Genomic DNA, 21,242 nt, shown 5'->3' on the forward strand with positions numbered 1-21,242 from the left:
CTGTCACTATTGGCAATGTGCCTATAGTCACTCAAATGTAAGTGCATGAGTGCTCTCTGTTTCTACCTGACCCCTTGCAGCCGTAAGACACTTTGGACTATCTCTACCCCGCCTCTGTTTTAATAAAACATTGCCCATGGAGACGTTCTGCCATGGCAAGACAGGACAAACAGCAGGGTAACGGCATCACTTCAGGGCACTGCTCTTTGTCTCCAGCTGGCATATAAAATACTTTTATTACACTGAAGTGTTGTTCCAGTGAAAGTATTTGAGCGCTCAGATGGCACTGAATGTTAACAGTTGCCATGAGTCATTTGATCCCTACAGTATACACAGCCGTGTTCCTTCAAACTTGCCTCAGTCCATCTTAACAGCTCGAATGGATGCTCCTGGAACAGTCCTGACATAGCACATGAGTTTTTAAAGCTGGAGACTTTTCATTTATAACATGTTTATCCCTCGGCTGTGATAGAAACTGCAACTACGGATTCAACACAAAAGAAATGTAAAGAGGCTGAACGTTCATTATAGCAGTCAAGGACAATATGAAGATGTCCTTGATATCTCTGAGCTCCGTCCACCGAGACAGGAAGGGATGAGAATAGAGAAGGGAATAAAATGAGCGAAAAGATAATATTGTTTAAACGAATTAAGTGTTCAGCGGGGCACACAATGACTGTCAAACACCAAGTTCCACACACGAGTAATGATTCTGTATGGTAGTAGCTGTAATTGTGTTTAGCATGTGGTACAGAATGGTGTGGCTAAGACTATCTCTTAAACATTGCTCTTAGTTTGGGAAACCAAGAGCGTGTCATTATGTGCTTTTTACCTGCAGGAACTTTCCCCAGGAACTAGGGACTTTTTGAGGAACTATGTGCTTTTCGAAGACAGGAACAAGGGTCTAAATTTAGTTCAGGAGTAAGTGATCTACCCCTTAGATGGGCCCTGGCTCAGGGGTAGTACTTTCCTGGGGACAGGGCCGGCGCCAGCAGTGTTTTCATTGTATCCGCCATGTATAAAAAACTGCAAGACTTCAGCACACAGTGCAAACACAGACAACAATGGGCCTCAGAAACGATTAATGGCCCTTTTCCACCGGCCCATCTTAGCCCTACTCTACTCGACTTGACCCAACTCTACTCGGTTTGTGTTGCGTTTCCACGGGCGTGGTACCTTGTGTCAGATACCAGTTTTTCGTACCTGCTCTGCTCTGGTTCCAAGGGAGCTGAGCTGATTCTAAAAGGTGACGTCGACGGACTGCCGGCCACTGATTGGTCAGAGAATGTCGTCACTGAAGAGCCATGAGCGTGACACCCAACACAAGAATCAAACCTGTGTGTTTGTGTCACATTCAAAATGACGTGAACGCAGTTCCGCACAGCAGTTTCGCACAGCTGTGTTATGACGACCCCGCCCACCGTGAGGTGGTACTCGGGCTGATTGTAAAAGGTACCCAAACCGAGCAGAGTTGAGTCAAGTAGAGCCGAGTCGAGTTGAGTAGGGCTGGAACTGTGTAGTGGAAAAGGGCCATTAGTTCCTGAATGACTAGTTCCAAGATCTAATAGTTCCCGGAACTTTTGGTCAAAAAACACATATAGTTTGTACTGTATGTGCTTTTATTAAAGGCAGTTGGAGGAAAGATATCTGCAGCTGTGAAGAGTCATGTGTTTAGTATTGGCCAAGAGAAGAACATCATTTACTTTTGTAGCCTGGCGTCATTACAATGAATATGTTGGCTGATAAAGAGTGATGTCAGGCTAATACTTTGGTCATGATTTTCAGTTGAAGAAAAAAAATCGTATTTACTATAGCATGTGGATTGATGTTACTTTTTCTCTTTTTTTCTTGGTAGGCAAAAAAAATTGTGTTGCATCTCAAAACTGTATCTTTTAAGAGCTACAGTAAATCAGTGTGGAAGTTGGAAACTGTGTTCCCTGTCTTAAAGCATTTACAAATGATCGCCAGTCTCAAGGAGGGTGAGTGGTGGTGGTGGTGGTGGTGGTGGTGGTGAAAAAAACACCATGGCAGATATGAGCTGGAAGCTGATTGATTACAAATAAGACCGGATAGATGGATGCATTTTAGGTGTAAGATGAAGGATGTTAAAAACAGGTTGCAAGTCAAAATAAAAAAGCAAGTGGAGTGAAAGTGCAGGAGACAGAAAAAAGCAGGAGAACAGAAGATTTAAATTGGAAGAGGCAGTGTTATCAGGAGCAATCTTACCCTTGCAGTGCTTTTTCTCCAAACCAGTCTCCTTTTCCGAGGCTGCGCAGGTAGACAGGCTCTCCGTTGGGCGGGTCTTCTCTGGTCACATTAACCTGAAGAAGAAGGCAAAGAAATACAATAGGAGGGGAGTTGAAGAAGAGGGCTGTGTCACAAGTAGGAAGATGATTTCAAAGTTAAGGTAATAAATTGACACATTGTTAAAAAATATGACTTGCAAAGCACATAAATCCCTGTGACAGATTTCTCTGTTATAAACAGATGACTGCTGTCTCCATGCAGGATCAGAGAGGCACGGATGACCACTTCATTAGTCAAATGACATATGAGTGATGGGACTGTGCTGTGCCGCTAGACTTTGCAAATCAAGTGATGGTACTCGAGTCGATCTTGGAGGAAATTAATGGAGACGGTCACTTGGCCCGATGAAGGATCTTGTCTTCACACATTAGTTGGCTCTGCACAGGTGTAGCAGTGTATCTTGTGCACTGTAATGCTGTCTACAGCTGAGTGACAGCGTAATTATATGATCCGATACAATCATATAATAGAAGGAAAGGAAAGAAAAGTAAAGAAGCAGCGGGGAGACTCTGAGAAGATAAAAAAGTGAAGACCAAAGGGCAGATTGTGCGTGTGTCGTGAGACGGCCGAATTGGCAGAATGTCCTCTAGACAAAGTGCGCTGTCTGTGGTCTGGATGGAGATAAAGTGAGAGAAGTGGAAACAGCCAAGCAGAAAGCAGTGATAAGGTCAGGAAGGTTTGTGTGTGTGTGAGTGAGTGAGTGCATGCGTTCTCATGTTTGTGTCCATGAGTTTGTTTATTTGTAGTGTATGTGTGCTGACCTTGTGAAGTGGGTTGCATCTGTTAGGGGTCAAAGGAGAGTAATAAAAGGACAGTAGGGAACATAAAGGATCTTCCTTCTTTACAGCAGCACCTACAGTACAACCAGTACATGTCAACTGTCAGAATATGTGGCTACAGTCAGCTGAAGAGAGACAGGAAATGTGGGGAGCAGAGGGCGGGGATGGATGCGCAGCAAATGATCAGGGCTGGGAGCCAAACCAGAAACTGTTGCAACCAGGACCAAGGCCTGTGCACATGGGGTCACCAAAGTTGCTAGGCCAATGGTGCCCCATTTCAAACAAACATTTTAAATGAAGTTTCTGTGCTTGTTGCCTTTTTCTGTTTTGGAGACAGGACAGAGGATGGGAACATGACATGTGGTGACGGGCCATGTTTCAGAATTGAATCAAGGCTGTCCCCATTGAAGACTGTGCGGCCTCTGTACATGGGGAGCCCAATTTATCCATTGAGCTAAAGCGGTGCCCTGCGTTTTCACTAGGAAACTAGGAAGCTATTGCTTACAAATGTATGTGCTGATAATAAGAAAGAGGGGTAGTTGCACACAAAGGACTAGCAAGTGAAGGTAAGGAGAGGAACAGGGACAAAGACCAGAAGTTTGTGCAGAAGAAGGAACAAGAAAATGATGTTGAAAAGGGATGAACGAAGAGAGACACTAGCAGTACCAGAAAGCACATGAAAGCCCTCCAACAGCGTTGCCACTGGACAGAACAGCGTGCCACCTGTACTCAGTGTGAAAGTGTTGATGATAGAATAGGTGAAATGAAAGTGACTCCATCCTCCTTCCTAGAAGCTCCTACTGCTGCAGTAAGAAATGATGAAAGAGGTGGCGTGTCTGTCTCTCCTCTCCCAGCTCAAGATGATTGATGAAAGCCAACTTTTATCTAAAAAACTGCCACTTTGCTTTAAAGATCTCTAGTTGGTGTGCCGTGATGCCCCCGTGATTATTCTGGTGTTCAGGCTTGAGGCTCTCTTCTCACCTTTCCCTTGCTGATGATGAAGAAGGTGTCTCCTCTGGCCCCTTGTCTGATGATGTACTCTCCGTCTTCATAATGTGTCTATTGAGAGAGGAGAGATCAAAGAAAAGACATGTGATTCAGGCTCAGCATGGTACTTTTGTCTCCCTCCTCAGGTTGGGAGTGAGACGCTCTCACCAGTGACTAACAGGTGTCCTTGTACGGGGGTAAGGAGACTAAATTGGGTGTATGAGATAAACCCCCATTAGGTGTTTTTTTTTTACTTGTAAAACCACAAACTGGCAACACCTTCTGGTTGTTTCATTTTCTTCCACCCAATAAATGCTTTTATATTTATTGTGACCTTGGAAATAAAGCATGTAATAAAAAAATATGTGAATAAATGAATGCTACTGCATTAAATCTGAAAGCAAACCACTGCTATGCTGTAAGCTAAAACAAATATAGAATATCCGTCCATCAATCCATTTTCTTTACCCGGTAATCCTGTTGAGAGTCTGGGGGTGCTGGGGCATATCCACTCATCCAGACTGGTCACTATTCTAATACTAAGCTAACAGAAAAGTACACTGTGACACAGCCATGTCATGTGTGGAGGACAACCTTCAGGAATTATTCCAAGGACATTTTCTTTCAGTGTATGGTGAAGTGATGTATAGGATGACATAACTTAATATGATGCAACCTTGGCCAGGCTAAAATAAGAAATGAAGCTATGTCATAATGTACAGAACCAGAGCAGAGGGAGTATTCACAGCCCAACGTGAGAAAGACAAAACGCAAGTATCAGAATCTGTTCTGCTTTTTGGCCAGGTATGTGTACTTATACAGTGATGTGACTCCAGTTTAACATTGCTCTCAGTATACCTGCACAGATATACATGCAGTTAAAAAAATATGAACATCAAAGCACTCAGTAAAGGTATTGATATTAAATATTGAAATAAACATCCATATGAATCCAAAACCATAACAAACACATTTGAAGACATTGAGACAATTGCGTAACGACAAGGAATGCAAAGGTTGCTGAATTAATAATGATAATGTTAATTATGTAATAGCTGCCTTCATATGCATGATGAATGGGAATATTATAGCGCATACACAATATACAGAGTGCATGTGTCTTGACAGTTCCGACATTTACATGACAGATGAACTGTATGTAGACAAAGATGATAATGAAATATAATTTACACATGCAGTTGATGTTTGTGGGAAGAGATTGTTCCTAACACTAGGTGACTGGTGTTAACTGTTCATCAGAGTGGCAGCCTGTGGAAAGCTGCTGATTATTCTAGCGCACAGAGCTCTGTAACGCCCACCAGAGCAGTGATGTTTGAATGTGTCAGGGTGTGATGGATCTGCAGTGATGTTTCCTGCCCGCTTTCCTGACTCTGGACATGTATAAGTCCTGACGGAGGACATGGGTCAGCTCTGGTGAATCTTACTGCATCAGTCCAGAGTATCCATTTTAAAATGTCCTTGAACTGCTAGGCAGCTGATTTGAATCAGATGCTAATGCATATGAAATACAACATGTATTTTTAAAAACATGTTATTTAGGCTGCCAGGTTATGGTGATATTTTCAGTTCCTGGCAAAACACACAATAAGCTGTATCACAGATCACACGTCAAAGACTGAAGAGGAAGCTTAGCAATTCTTGTAAGATCATATAAAGACTGCACACTGCATTTGCCAGCTTCTTTTTCCAGCTTCTTTTCCCACGCCATTTCACTCAGGAAAGGTACTTTACATCTTACTTTACACAGAGAGAAGTGTGTCTGATTCATATCTGCTGTGCATGACTCAGAAGCAAAGCTTCTTGTTAAGAGAAGGTTGCAGTTACGGCATTTAATTTTGTGTTTATTTATTACATCATTCTCCCCAAGCATGCCTTCAAGGAGAAGAAAAGCAGAAAAAATAGCTAGATTGATTAAATCAAAAATCAATCTGAGACCAAAATGATCCATTATAGTCGAGGACAGGACATAGGACAGCATGATGGATTTGACCATTATGTGACCCAGCACCATCCTAAAAGAACCTCTCAGGGAAAATGCAAATGATTTTTAAAATAGCAGAAACCTTGGGCTGGCAAAGTCGAATAACAGCAGCTACAAGTTGTTTAGAGAGGTGACAGCAAATAAATCACTCAAAGCATTTCTTATTAGATTTAAATTGTTTCTTCCATGCTTGTCACTTGCTGCATCTGTGAAGCTGTTAATACAAATGAAATCAACTTCTAAACACTAATATGTCATTCATCCAACAGTGCAAAGACACTTATCTGCATACTTACACAGGAATGGCTAGAATGTTTGCTGCTGTGGGTTCACTTTTAATACCACCATCATTAAGGCATTATCTTGGGATACAGGTCAGTTAAAGCTGCTGTTGGTAGTCACAGAGTAAACATCTGTTCAGAGAGAGGGACTTTGAAGTTCAACACTATCCCTCCCAACCAGATTTCCTCTTAGCCCTCCAACACAGATCGCTGTGTGCAGTCATGATTGTGCTGGACTCATAACCAATCAAAGGACGTAGTAGGGGCCGCCCCTTAACCAATCAGGACAGAGGATTGGAGATTAGCTATGATTGGTCCGTCATAAAGGGAATGAGGGGAATAATAACATTGCTTGATACAAAGGCATTGGAAAAACGCAGAGATTTCGCAATAGTCTCAAATTGCTCCACTTACCGATGAGTACTGATGGGCACTATGACCTTTTCTCCAAACCCAGCAGAAAAAAATTAACGTTTATTACATAATTCCTACCAACAGCAGCTTTAACTGCTAAGACCGCTAGCTCTCTCCACCTTCACCAGTCACGTTACAACAGGACATAAGATCCATCAAGTTACACATACCTGCACCGACAGGTGTTGCTCTAATGAGTCCTTTTAAGTGGCTACTTGCTACATTATGCAGGAAACTGTTGTCCACTGCATGACACAATGACCCCTGTAGCATAACTGTAATATGGCTAGCTAGAAAGTAGCAGTAAATTAATGACTCATACTACGAATTAAGACGGATATTGTTGTAAGCTTGTGTTTTTCGCCAAAAATAGCTTTAAAAATGGTAGTTTAACAATAGCTTCTAAGCTAACAGTCCAAACATATTGTTGGTTAAATCCAGCTGCTAGCTCCCAGTGGGAATCTCTATTTAGTGAGGATCAACTGTCTCAAAGAAACACTGTAAGTAAACAAACCAAGTATTTTGACATGACAAGATAAGGTTGTGTCTTACAGTACCTTTAAAAAGCTTCATAAGTAATGTAACATTAAGGTTAAGTATAAATGTCATTAACCTTAATGCTTTGTGTTCTGTTTGTCTTAAAGTCTGTGGATCTACACTGAAAAGTATCAATAGCAACTCAACTTCATGGCTTTGGAAGACCTGCCCTATCAAGAGTATCTTATAGGTATGTAACCTATAGCTTGACTGTGTTACAGTTCGTTGAATAGAAACACAGTAAATATGCCAAGTAAATCTAATCATATTATGATGATTTAAAACACAATGTTATGATAACATGTTATCTAAGCAAGGGCCTGAAATGTAACTCCCAGTAGCCAAAACATAGAAGCACAGGAGAAAGTACTGAAATAGAATAAAGCCCAGTCTAGGCATAAATTCTTATTATATGAGGATTTATGAAAAGTAAAGCTGTGTGGGATGAAAATTAAATTGTTTTCTTATATCCAAGCCCATTCATCATGCTCATGTTGCCAGGTCAGTCCATGACATTTTCACTGCATCAGGTAAAATGTGGGTTTAAAATATGACTGTGTGTAAAAGGCTGATGAAAGCATGTATTTCATTTTCTGTTTTTGCAGGCAACACAACCAGAAACTCCTACCCTAAATCAGCTTAAGCATCACATGGTCAATCCATTCCTCAGGGTAAGACTGAAACTAATTTCTCTTTGGTCTTTAAATGGTGACACACTGGCTGTGAATTACATTCAAGAAATGGAGGAAAGGGCCATATTTGAATGTGATTGAAAACAATGAAAGCCTCAATGCTGGCAGCACACACATAACGTGTGAATGAGAATGTGTTTCAGCAAATCATGCTGGCGAAAACCTCAAGTAAAGTAAAGGGATGTGCAGAGGGGTAGAAAATGTGATTTTTGAGACACATTTCAAAATGCACTCTGTCACTAGTGAGCAGTACATCCTGCAAAACTACATGTTTTTTCCATTTGTAACAAATTGCATTTTTGCAACAGCCCTCCATCTAGCAGCTCATGCAAAGTGTAGTGTTTAAGATTTCTGAATGAATTTTCTGCCCCCCAGGCAGCCATTGGTTATTGTTCATTTCTGAATGTAGTCTAGGACTCCTGTGTTTTTTCATCCGTCACAGAAAACAGCAAGTCTGCATTCACTTTTAGTACACTACAGTAACTCCAAAAGCTTGTTCAAAAATAAAAGTTACTTTCTATTAAGAGAAAGGACTGAGTGAGGGTTTATTTGCTGGCTTTTAAGTCACAATTTACAAAACCCTAAAAGCAGTAAAATAAAAAAAATGGATTACAATGTGCTTCACCTTCCTTAGATTGTTTGACCCAGACTGTGAAAGTTGGATGGTTTTTGGTGACGGCATGTTGAATTCCTCAACAGGCTGGTGAAATTAACTGTTAGCAGGTGGCCCATTTAGTAAGACATAAGACAACCCCTCAATGGGCTGAATATAATTGCTGCTATAGCAGGAAACCACCAGTTCTGCTCAACAAAGCCCTGCTATAAAAAAAAAAATCTATATTATTTTTTTCCATTGTCTGGAATTTAGCTTTATTACCTTTCTGGTTCTGTTCCCTCATTGCACAAAATAAAGTGGAAGTATGGGAAATCTATTTAGATTTGTAGAGTAGACTTTGTGCTGCAGATGTCAAAGGCACTTACCTCTTCAAGGACATCTGCAAGCTTGCTCAGAATATCTTCCTGCAAGTCGTGAAATGTGGGGACGCTGCAGGAGAAAGGGAAAGAAAAAGCTTTTAGATGGAAGAACGTATAGGTACACACTTATTAAATGTACTGCTGGTTAAGGCTTGTGTGGTTGTCAGAGGAAACGAACATAAAGAAAACAGTGCAGCCGGCAGCTTCAGTTGATCAAAAGTGAAGCAGACCTACGGTGAATAACTAACACGGCTATATAGGCTACAGGATACATAAAAATAAACACAGTACTAAGGGAGCTGGCCTTTGTATTTGATTACAGTATGGGGACATAGAGATTCAGCAAAAACTGTGAAATGTGTCCAGTTACACAGCAGGTCATCAGATCCCAAGGCTGAATACAGCACCATGAGGCTTTAATGTTTGTTCTGTGTGCTTCCCGGCAGCCTCAATGAACGCTATCAGCCTGTTATCAAGCTTACTAAATAAAACTGCTCCAATGTTTATCAAGGGGGAGAGAAAATAACCCGTGTTGGTGAACAAAGCACTTATCTCCCAACAACATCTCCCCCTCTCCCCCCTCCCTCATTTTCCATGCTTTATTACAGTAATCTTGAACCATCTAGTCTCGGCCCCCAAACCAGGCCTGTAGTTGCTGTGCTGATGATGTTTCCTCGACAGAGGCACTAACCGATCAGCTTGGCAGTACACGGGTGACCCTGCTCTACATGAAACATATGGAGTTTCAACCCCTCGAGCTATGAAGCTGACACAAATAAAAAGTGTCATTCATAGTAAGTTTACAACCCAACAGCTTGATTGCATTACGGCAAATAAATTAATCATACTGGGGCCGACAGGGAAGTGCAGTTTCATTAATGTGGCCTGTTTGATCATTTAAAATATTCTATCATCAGTGCACTTCTGGCGCTGTGTGAATCTCAGTGAGCGTGAGATAAGCTTTGATAATTTCTATGGTGATCTTGCAAACACCTAGAAAAACAAGGGGCCTCTTTGATGAAGGGTTTTTATAATGCTCTCCCATGCTCATCCTGTTTTGCAAATCATTGGGCAGATGGCCTTCTAGTCGGTGCCTTACAGCCAGACTTTTATCTGCAGTTGAAGGGGTAGAGGGTTTCGTAATGGCCCACCAACATTCAAGTATCAATGTAACATCAATACACATTCTTCAGGTAATGTTTTTCAGCTCATTAGATGCAGCCTTGTGGTTAGAGTTATCTGCTGAAGAGATGATACATCCTAGAAAAAACTATAAAAACGTCTTCACAAACACACTCCCTTCCCAACTGTAATACAATGTGGGATTTCTCAGTCAATTTTTCATCTGTTTTCCTCCTCCACAACTTGTGAGAGCTAATATATAATTTCACAGCAGTTAAAGTGTGGGTAGAAGAAGCCTCACAGGGACCAGCATGTGTTTGTTCTTACACTTCCACTACAGCTCTTTTATTAGATCTGCTTCTAGGAAACAAAACGGCAACATAATTATCTACATCTTGTGAATTAACAAATGTTGTTATAAATCTCAAGTTTCCTCCCTGGATACCCATCCATAAACCAAACACACAGAACAAGCCCAAACCAGGCAATACGGCCATCTATTAAATATTTACTTATCTGTTGGACTGTTATGCAAGAGAGGCTGAGAGGCAAGAGCTGGTATAAGGCACATGCTCTCATACTCAGTAAAGAGATAGCAAGTGCTTTATGTCTTTTTTTAGTCAAGGCCATTACTAAAATAGCTTCAGTCTTGGAAGTGAAAGTAGACTTAATAGAGTGCTTTTTATCTGGTTGTAGGTATATTTCTGGTACCATACAGTATGTACTGAAGTCTACCTTCACAGACAAAGAGTATCGTAAATACATCAAGGGTTGAAGAGGCTGTATTTGGACTGATGTGATAATAGCAGACTGTTAGACACTCCAGAGAGATTGTCCTGGGAAGAAAGTTGACAGCGTTGTCATTATGGTCAAATGTTAAGAAGCATACGATATGTCTTTTGTGAGAGTAAGCAGGAAAAAGCAAAGTAGCAGCATATTGCTATACTGCTGGAAAAGGGGGCATGTCAGTCTGTCAGGATTGTTGAGTTCCTCTCATGGCTTGGCCCTGCGATTGACAATGCCGTACATATTATAAGTGACTGTCTGAAAGTAAGCCTGTAGTACTGTTAAAACAAAGGCCGGTTTAAAAACCACCTTCTACATACTACCTAGAAATGTAGTATGCAGTACATCATACTACATATTGTGTTTGAAGGTAGTATGTAGTATGACTGTTCTGTTGGATCTGTTCTGCAGTATGCTGGGTCAGGCGTTGCTTGATTTCCGGTTTCGGAAAGCAGAAGTAAACAACAGCCAACCTGATAGCAAAACTCCTTCTTTAGCATCCACTTATGATTTAAAAAGTTAAGAAGTAGTTTATATGGAATTTTATCATTTTCATAGCACCTCAAAACTAGGGATGGGCATTTCAAGCCAAAATACTATTCGATAATCATTAGCATCTATTCAACGTTTATTCGAATAATCACACACACACAAACGTGCACACACTCATGCGTGCACGCCTGTCCCATTAACAGACTATTTTTGTGGCAGTCGTGTTAGGCAGCAGCAAGACGAGGTGCTGCTAGTAGCGGGCACTGACAGCTTCTGTCTCCATCTTTACATCAGTGTTTCTTTGACGCGGCATGGCGTGTTTGTTTACAGCCATGCTCAGTCTCTGGAAATACGTGTATAGTAGTGTGAGATTCAGAAACAGAGAAAATCACGGCGACTGTTGCAAATGTTTTCTTCTTCTTTTGCTACCTAATGCAGTTAGCATTCTTCTTCTTCTGTTTGCTTATGCTAATTCGAAGTAACTCTTCAATTTTTATAAAGTGAACCAATATTCAAAAATCATTGCCCATACTAAAAATGGAGTGTCCCCCTTCAAAAAAGAAGAAAGAAGAAGCAGAAAGTTAGCGCTGTGCATTGTGGGAAACAGTACGCAAGGGAGACTAGTCTGATGCATACTGAGAAATTTTCCCGCATCAGTACGTCATCTGGGTAGTTTTGGCATACTGCAGATATTGCTCTTGTTCACATACTACTTACTACATACTGAATTTTGGCCAAATCAGTACATACTAGTAGTATAGTAGGCAGTTTTTGAAAACAGCCAATATCTTGTCTCTCTCTCTTCTATGGAGGCCAGATTTTCCCTTTCCTTCCAGTGTGCCTGTTCAGAACACTTACATCAACCACTGATTTTAAAGCTACTGTGAGGAGCTTCATTTTTGTGTTGATTTAGCAGACACATGTGCATCTTATCTCTTTGCTCTCTCTATTCTGTTCATGTGTGTGTAGTCTTCTCTAACAAAAATTCTCCCTGCTGCCTTTTAAGCACCAACCCATCAGTCACTGTAAATCTTTCTGCAGAAGATGTAATCGAAGGCTTTTTCTAGAGTGTTTTAAATTGCTTCATCTGACCCAGTGGCAGCACTGACAGACATTGAAAATAAGCACATACTGTTAGTCAGTCTTCCCTGTGTTCCTTAGCTTTTGTAGGTCATATGGGGACAACTGTATTCATCTCAGTCTGTTTCACAACCAGTGAATAGATCACCATAGCTTTTTGCTACATGTTGCATTAAAGAGCTAGCTTTAAATCAGCGTACTCTGGCTTTTGTGCCCAATGAAATGGCTGCATATTCAAAGAGCATCAGAGATTCCCTCCCGATTACAACAAAACTATACATAGTATCTTTTAATCCTGTGTGTTATATCTACCCTATGAGGTGTTTCAATTTACCTCTAAGGTAAACTCATCATGAAATCCACTAGGGAGTCATTTCTGTAACTATCAATTGGGAACTTTGGTCTTACGACAAAGTTGCACTGCATATGGATGGAAGGGAATTTTTCTTAATTGGCTTGATGAAGATAAAATTGGATGACAAAAAAGCAAAAAAGGAAACAGAGAGTGGTTCATAGATAGGAAGTGACAGAGGTTGTCACTGTAATTGCATCTCTTGCATCCTGATCACAGCACACCGCTCTCCTGTCTCTTGATGAGTCTTTCTTTTATCCTACATTCCATGCAGGCGGACACAGAAGAGTCTTCCTGCCTTTTGGATGATAAGGGGCTTCTGTATAGAGATGCAGTAGCTGTGTGGAGCTCTGATACAGAGATAGACATAGATATAGATTTTGTGGTAGGATGAATGACATCTCTAGTTACGCAACAGAAATTAATGTTCAGTTATGTAATTGATTGGCAATAATGAGGAGTGAGGAATTTTCTGAGAAACAGCTCCCACATATTCTCCTGAATTCATTGTGTTAATTCATTCATTGCATTTCAGATCAAAGCCCTATACATGCCATTTATCTGTCACTGTGGAACAATTTTCTCACCTTTTCAGAAACTCCATATACTCTGTGTGCTTGATGAGACCCGTCCTCATCATGATGGTCTGGAAACATTGTCGGTCTATGGCCCAAAGCTTCACGTTCGTCAGAGCTGGAAAGAAGAATATACAAAAGCAGTGTCATGAAAGACAGTTTCTACCCTCAGGCAATTGGAATAATAGAGCAGAACCTTGAGGCATAATGCATGCCCTGCAATTGCTTCATGCTTTATGCATGTACAGTATGCATATGGAGAATATCACATGCACCTTTAAGCATCTGATATGAAATTTGAAGTGAGAAGAACAGTAGTAATGTCATAGCGTGTGGTCTGTTGGAGTTAATTCTTATTTAAACAAACCACTTTTGAAATTTCTGTTTAAAATATGTGTCAGTAATTGTTTTCTCTATAGCTGCTGATAAGCTCTGCAGAGCAAATAGGAGATATTCTGGACAATTACTCTTTACTCAGCTGCTAGACTTAATTGGTATTTTTGAATAACCTGCATGGATGGCTTGCTTCAAGTCATGCTACAGCATTTTAATTGGTTTAAGGTCGGGAATGTGACTCCGCCAAAGTATTTTTTATTATTTCAAGCTTCTTCTGAGTTACCGATTGCCCTTTGTGTTAAGGACAATTATTAAACTGTGTGACGAAAGTTATGTTAGGTTTCAAGTCACAAACAGCTACCCTGATGTTCTTCATCGCAATTTCCTGGAACAATCTGAAATTAAATGTTCCTTCAATGATTGCCATCTGCGCCGGCCCTCAGGCGCAAACTTCCAGCCGTTATACACTAAGCATGTAGTATATGGACGTAAAAGCAATGGTATGAAGTTTTCCTCCCATTGAGACGTAGGATTGCAGCAACCTTTTCAGAATACCCAGTCCTTCAAAAGAGCAGTTACTCTTGTCCAAAGTCAAATTTAATATTTCCTTTTTTTATCCAGGCTATTGATTGATGGTGCTCTGGGTCCTTCTTTTACGACTTTTTTTGACTCTTGGGCCTTAACAGCTCCTTTTCTGGGGTCCTCTGTTATCACCCTTGATGAGAATATGTTCCAGCTCCACAGATCTCTGCTGTGAAGAGAGAAGAGGGCACAGTCTGCTGGAATCAGGCCATGGACCCCTAATCCAGTCCTGAATGTCATTATATATGAGCCAAATCATCCACATTCGATCAAGAAATGTGGGTTTCAGGTGTAGAAACCTTTAAAAAAACATCAAAACCCAATAGCTTCACTAGCTAAGCCTCAGTCACTCTTAGAATTCAGTGACACTCAACTTTCACAAGTTCGTTGTATGTGATTAACAAAAATGGGGGGCTTCTCAAAATTGCCAGTTTCATTATCCATCAGAAAGGCCTTAATTTCAGTCTCAGTGTTTGAATTGTTGCCTCTGAGGATTGATAAGACTGAAGAAAGAGAGAATCTTCAGTCTGACCTCAAAACAAATCTGTCGATCCCAGGGGAGTTCTGTCGCCACGAGGACATGCATTAATATTAGAAATTCATCAATTAGCTATTTGGTGCTTTGTCTAAGTGTGCTAAGTGTGTGTGCCTTTTGCTAACGCTTATCATTCAACCCAATCTACCCAGTGTGACATTACTTCACAGAGTTTTAAAGCTAAAATTGAGTTGAGCCAATGGCAGTGTGGTATTTATTGATTACAAATCCTCAGAAGTAAAGTCACAGCCGAGGCTCGGCTGCAGAGCAACGCTCCCCAAGCGTATATACAGAAAATCAGTGTGGACTACTGGGCCTGGACCTGCAGGTTAAATTACTAACATCTGTTGATCTGCACTTAATGAATTTGATGCCCTCTTGCTCATACACATCTCTCTTGGCAATAAGTGTGAGATCAAGTTTATGAGCGTGGGATGTTGGCAGTTGTTATTTCTTTAAGAGGAGATTCTGTAGTTCTTTTAAATAATCTTTGCAAGTATCAGGGATTTTAATCATGTCTGCTTGGACGGACATACACAAATGCACACACTTGCAACACAAGAAACATACAAACTCTACCCTTGAGGTATTTTGAATTCATACAAACATGTCTCATGAGTAAGTGAAACCACTCCCACAGACACTAAAAATCTTCCACTGCAGACCAACAGTTTGCCAGCACTTAAAATAGGGCCAAACCACAGGAGGAATGCCCTCATTACACAGTCTGACACTGTTTTTAGTACGAGACACTCTCTGGGAGGAGGAACCCCTGAAACACAGAGTGACATGGAAATGAAGACAGAGTGAGATGTATGGATGGACAGATTTCCAGAGAGAGAAACGCCCCAGATGTGTACACACACAAGTTTGTCTTCTAAATATGAGCATACACATGTTGCTGTGTGTGCATACGCATAAAATGAACATGAATCGGTCCGCTGGAAGTTAAAGAGTAGACCTACATTGTAAAGGATCTTAGGTACTAACACCAGAGTTCAGAACACACATTTTCTACATTATGCAATGTCTCCTCCTCATTGAAAACGTCCTCAAAGCTTAGTTGAAAAAAATATATCACAGCAGAATCATCATGTAGTGTAGATCTGGACAAATGATTCCCAGGCTTGTTGCAGACCCGACAAACCAGGTACACAGAGATGTGTTTACAGAGGAGTTATTAAAGTAGCCTTCTAATTTGACCCCGAAGACTACAGAGGGAGGTTAGACGTCACTGCCCACTGTGTGGTGCGCGGTCGAGTGTTTCGAGAGAATGAGTGGGAGTGTGGGCACTGGGAAATAAGATATGTAAGGAGCCTGCAGCGCACTGCAGCAGGTAAACGTATTATTGGCAGGCTTGTCTAAATTGCAGTGAGACTCAGGGAGCTAGTTATCCTGTAGTGAGGGCACAGATGAATGCCTAAATGCTCATGGGTTGCCCAGCCATTAGCTTCAGTGCTTTCCTGAATACACAGAAAGCACACTCTATGCAGTGCTGGAGCAATGCTGGAGAGGATGTTGTTATCTGTGACAGGTTTAAAGGAGTCGGGCAGTGCTTTGTTCCAGTGGGATCATTATTAGGGCTTTAAAAGTCATGCAGTGCTGGACTGTTTCTGCATACAACTTGAAACCCACAAATGTACTCTATACAATGGAAAGAAACCGCTGAGCAATTTAATGGTTGCCAGCCGAGGCCTGACAGAACAACCATTGGGAAAATTGGTATTGAGCTAAGTAGAGGCCATTGTTCCCGTATTGCAGTGTATTGTAAGAGCATTAAGTTGTAAAAGCTGTAATCTTACCTACTTCATGTCCGTCATACAAGGTAGGGATTTAAGGGTACTATAATCTACAGCAGTACCATGATAGTATTGTATTTTAAGATGTAGTTTTAGTTAAGGTTGGAGGTAGATAGAATGTTTTCAGAGTTATATCTAGTTTTTCTTTTCAAAGGTTAAGAACACAAAAAGGCAGCGTTTCTGAGTGTTGTGTTCATATAAGCATGTCTGTTGATGCTCTTAGAAAGGTTGCTGTTATCCAGAAAAAAGAAATAGAATTCAGATATAGTACCAATATGTTCACATCCAACCCTCGTACCGTGAAAGTGGCCTCTTATCCTGCATCTTTCTGAGGCTTACAAAGAAAAATTAAGAATGCTCCAACTCCTATAATTAATATCAAGCTAACCTTCACAAACACAGTGGTCACCCCTTATGTTAGCTCTGAAATCTATTCATAGCTCTCTCCTCACAACCGAGAACATCATCATTACCTTCTGCTCCTGCTCCACCTTTCTTTCACCCTCATTGATGCAGTGATTGTAATGCCTCAACCTGCAATTTCTCCCCAATTATTTGCAACATTAGATCAATAGTGTTGATTATCATGACACATAAAACTTCACGACTAGCTTCCTCTGCATGCTAAGCCACAGAAACAGGATCCATGTTAAACCCTGTAGGGGGAAAAGCACAAGAGAATAGAAATACAAAAATGGCTGTCACCAACAAGATTGAACGCAGTACAAGATATGTTTTGGTTGGAGGGACTCACTCATATATTTGGCCCAGTCATAATTCATTGTAACTGAATTTCAGCTTAGGGCATTATGCAAATGCTCCATGTGTGTTTGTCTTGTAATCCAATCTTTGCTCATTGAATTACATAAATATAGGATGAGATCAACAACATTTGTCCCCGGTGCTCTGGTCATTGCATTTCACTTCTGGAGAGCACTGGGTATCAAAACATGAAAATTCTGAATCTCAATGTGACTGTTACGTTTATTCCCATTGTGAGTGATATAAGCTTTAATAGGGTTTGAAATGACACAAAACATTTTACTCCTGGTCCTTGATATTTCAACCAAAGTACAAAGTGTCTGCCATTTGCTCGGCTGAAAATCTGTGTGCACTTCCAAAGCGCCACATGGCTTCATGGAAGTGCTACCTAAATAAGGATTAGGAGCATTTGAGAGCAAACTTGTACACCCTGAGGTCAAGATATATTTTCCGATAACAAAACAACATCCCTCTATTAACATCATCATGGATAATCAGAGATGATGCCTTCCTGTATTCTTTTTACAACCACTCTGGCATTCCAATCATCGCCTGCCAGCAAAGAAAATGTGTTAAAATCCTCTGGAAATATGAATCAACTTGTGTTTTGGTGCTATGTTGGTTATTAGGGTTATCATTCCAGCACTTGTAGATGATTAACCTAGGGTTATACAGCTCTGAGAAAGGAGTGCTGTCTCTAAACTAATTAGTGAAAGCACCCACCATGAGAATTTGAGACTATTGTATTGTTTGGGTTTGAAGGCATTTGGATTGTTTTTTTACTGTCATTTTAAAACTTCATCTCTATTCCAAAGTTATGACTTTCCTCGCCCTGCAACTTTTTATTCTGTTATTAACTCTTTTTCTTCAAACTCCCCTGTTGCTTCTTCCTTCTAATGTCTTGGAAAATGGGAAAATCAGCCATCCTCTTCTCACTGACTCTGACACACGCTGTCACATACGCTCTTAAGATCACGATGTCACGTGAACTCTGCTCCTTCGAGTCTTCCTGCATGTCTCGTTTTGGAAAGCGTTCAGAGAGCGTAGCTGTCAGGGCTGCAGACGTGAAGGAGTGTAATCTCCTTTCCCCCAAAGTCATTAATAACATCAGCCAAGTCTGATTACATCTGGGTGAGCTCTTTAGAGTGTGAGAAAAAAAGACAGGTCATCTACCGCAGACAGCAACACGAGCTGAAAACATTACTGGATTTATATATTAATAATGATTTGTTGAGCTGAGAGTGGTACAAGACAGTGCAGGCAAACAGCTAAGCTCGTTCAAAGTTGATTGACACGACTTGTTATTTGTAGCAGTGAGTGTTTGTAGTAAGGGTAATAGCATGTGCTCTTATGTCAGCCTTCACATCTTAGTGAATCATGACAGAGAAAAAAACACCAGCTAGCCTAATCAGATGGCTCTCCAGCTGCTTCATGTAGGAGACAGGAGTCCACGGGCTTGGAGTAGCAGCTGCTTGAGAAAAACTGAGCTGAACATTATCCCACATGTCATCCACCCACCATGCTTGCCAGTGTTCTGCTACACAGAGCCCAGAGGACAAACCGTAATTCATTTGAGAGAATGATAGCTTTTATTGTTTTTTTCTCTTTTTGGCATTGGGGACATAAAAAGAGTATAATTTTATAACCATCTATGTCCACTAATGTTCCCCATTAACATGAATTACGTCCCTGCATTTGTATGCCTCTGTTAATCAACCCATTATCCATCAGTGTTAACCACAGAAGGACAGTGTACTCGTGTACCTGTGGCCGTGAGGGCGCAGGGACATGTATATGAATAATATTTGAATAGTGCAATTACTGGATAACAAAAGTACTGCTGTGGTAGACCTACATTAAAAAAGGGGGACATAATACCAAAGAACATTACTCTCTTTATGTCTTTATCTCTCTCTCTCTTTTCTCTCTGTCTCCCTTCCTTTACTCTCTATGTTTCACTGTAATGGTTTTTGCACTGAGTTCAATACTTTTTTCGGATCTGTTTAAAAACTTTGCAGAGTCGAGTGTGTTTAATTTTCTATCCTTTGCGAAATTTCACAGTAAGACACTCCTTGAAAAATGAAAACACTAGGTCCACCCACTCGTGCAAACAAGTCGGCAGCAAGGAGAGTTTTACCTTTGATAGACTTAAAGCAACACTGGAACCACACTTAAAAAGGAAGACCACCAATTTCCACAACGCAATTGATCCTGAACAGCAGGAAGCAGTATGTTTGAAGTAGGACACACACAAACACACACACACACACACACACACACACACACACACACACACACACACACACACACACACACACACACAATTAATCCAAAATGTGCCATTGGAAAAAGTGTGCATTGACAGAAAGATCAAAGTCAGTGGTTGTCCATGATTTCTCAGTTGAAACCTCTCACAGGACTGTTAAAATGAATTTTACAGATGCAACAAAAATGCAGAAAAAGAACCCGTTCTGGAAAAAAATATGACAGACGAAAGTTACAGAGTCAGTGTGCAAACACAATTGACCCAACATGAGCTTGTATCTCTTTTTAAACGTGCATTACTTTCAGACGCAAAAAACTGACTTTTTTTGCAAAGGTCTAAAAACTCTGGTTGTCAGTAGACCTTTCCTATTGTAACTGCAGAAAGAACAGGTACAGCAGGAGATACTCATACATCACTGATTGAGAAACTGCATTCCTGAGGATTGCACCAAAGAAGCTTTGTGAACCATCAGTTGAAGAGTAAACTCATCAGTCAACCAGGGATGCTACAGTATCATAACAGGTATCCATGTTGTTGAATATTAATAATATTGTATCAAAGTTTTAAATTCTGGTGTTGTGACAACTCTAGGTCATAATAAAAATCATCCAGAATCCAACTTCAGTTGTGGCTTAGATATTACCTTCATGTGAATGGAACAGACACTAAGAGTCAAAATATTATTATGCATAAATCAAACATTGAGTGCAGACAGGATACTGCACATCGGAAACTTCCTGTCAGAGGCTGATTGAAGAGGACTTTTCCTGAAAGTGTACTCAAAGCGTTCTCTTTCCGGTACAGAGCCAAGGTTAAAACACAATTTCCACTTATCTCTGTAACAATAACACACCTCGCTTCCCGCCTTCATTCATCAACTTTAGCTGCTCGTGTTTGGACTTTTTCATAGACTTGCACACAGTAATACAGGAAAATGGTGTTTCTAAAGTAAATACTTGACCACATCAAATTCTAAAATCTGCATTTATAAACTGAAATCCCAAGATTGAGATTGCCGTCTTTATGCACCATCTTGAAGGTTGACATTGTTTGACATTGATCATTGTTCTTAGCCATAACCTTTAATTGTCTCATAAGGGGATGTTTTTCACTACAACTTCACCGTTTAGGTTTTCAGTTCAAACAGCTGAGGCAGGGCTCAGGCAAAGAGTGCGCTATAGGTCAACAGAGTGAGAGTAATTTGTTCAATTATTCTGGAAGACAGCACTTATTAGATTTATTAAAACCCCCAGACATGCCGTGTCAGCGGTAGAGCATTAATGAGAGAATGATTGAATTTCTCACCGCTTTATTCTGCAGTTTTAACAGTTTTGATTATCTTTATTTTATAAAATGCAGCCTTTTAAAACATGTGATAGAAACATTGTCAGTGAACCCTGTTTTATACTTGAAACAGTGAATCATCTGTTCCTTCAGGACACTGGAAAGATTATCAAATTGTATTTTGAGACAAATGATGATCAATCAATATAGACATATTAATAAAAGGGGAGATTGAAGGCTACCACAGCAAAATTCCACCACAAGTTAGAGTGAAAGAGGGTGGGGGTCAAAGGCCAA

General features: G+C 40.6%; 1 protein-coding gene across 2 annotated transcripts in view; it reads right to left on the minus strand.

The window, feature by feature from the left end:
• The window catches only part of LOC117811857 (cGMP-dependent protein kinase 1), a 101,704-nt gene that overhangs the window by 27,708 nt on the left and 52,754 nt on the right, over positions 1 to 21,242 (minus strand). For both annotated transcript variants that reach the window (XM_034682335.1, XM_034682334.1), the window contains exons 4-7: positions 13,394 to 13,499; positions 8,981 to 9,044; positions 4,068 to 4,145; positions 2,227 to 2,321 (exon numbers count right to left, since the gene is read on the minus strand). In XM_034682335.1, coding sequence (XP_034538226.1) covers positions 2,227 to 2,321; positions 4,068 to 4,145; positions 8,981 to 9,044; positions 13,394 to 13,499 — 343 coding nt within the window. The remainder of the gene's footprint in view (positions 1 to 2,226; positions 2,322 to 4,067; positions 4,146 to 8,980; positions 9,045 to 13,393; positions 13,500 to 21,242) is intronic.

This window comes from Notolabrus celidotus, chromosome 4, assembly GCF_009762535.1.
Source record: "Notolabrus celidotus isolate fNotCel1 chromosome 4, fNotCel1.pri, whole genome shotgun sequence".
NCBI classification, from domain to species: domain Eukaryota; kingdom Metazoa; phylum Chordata; class Actinopteri; order Labriformes; family Labridae; genus Notolabrus; species Notolabrus celidotus.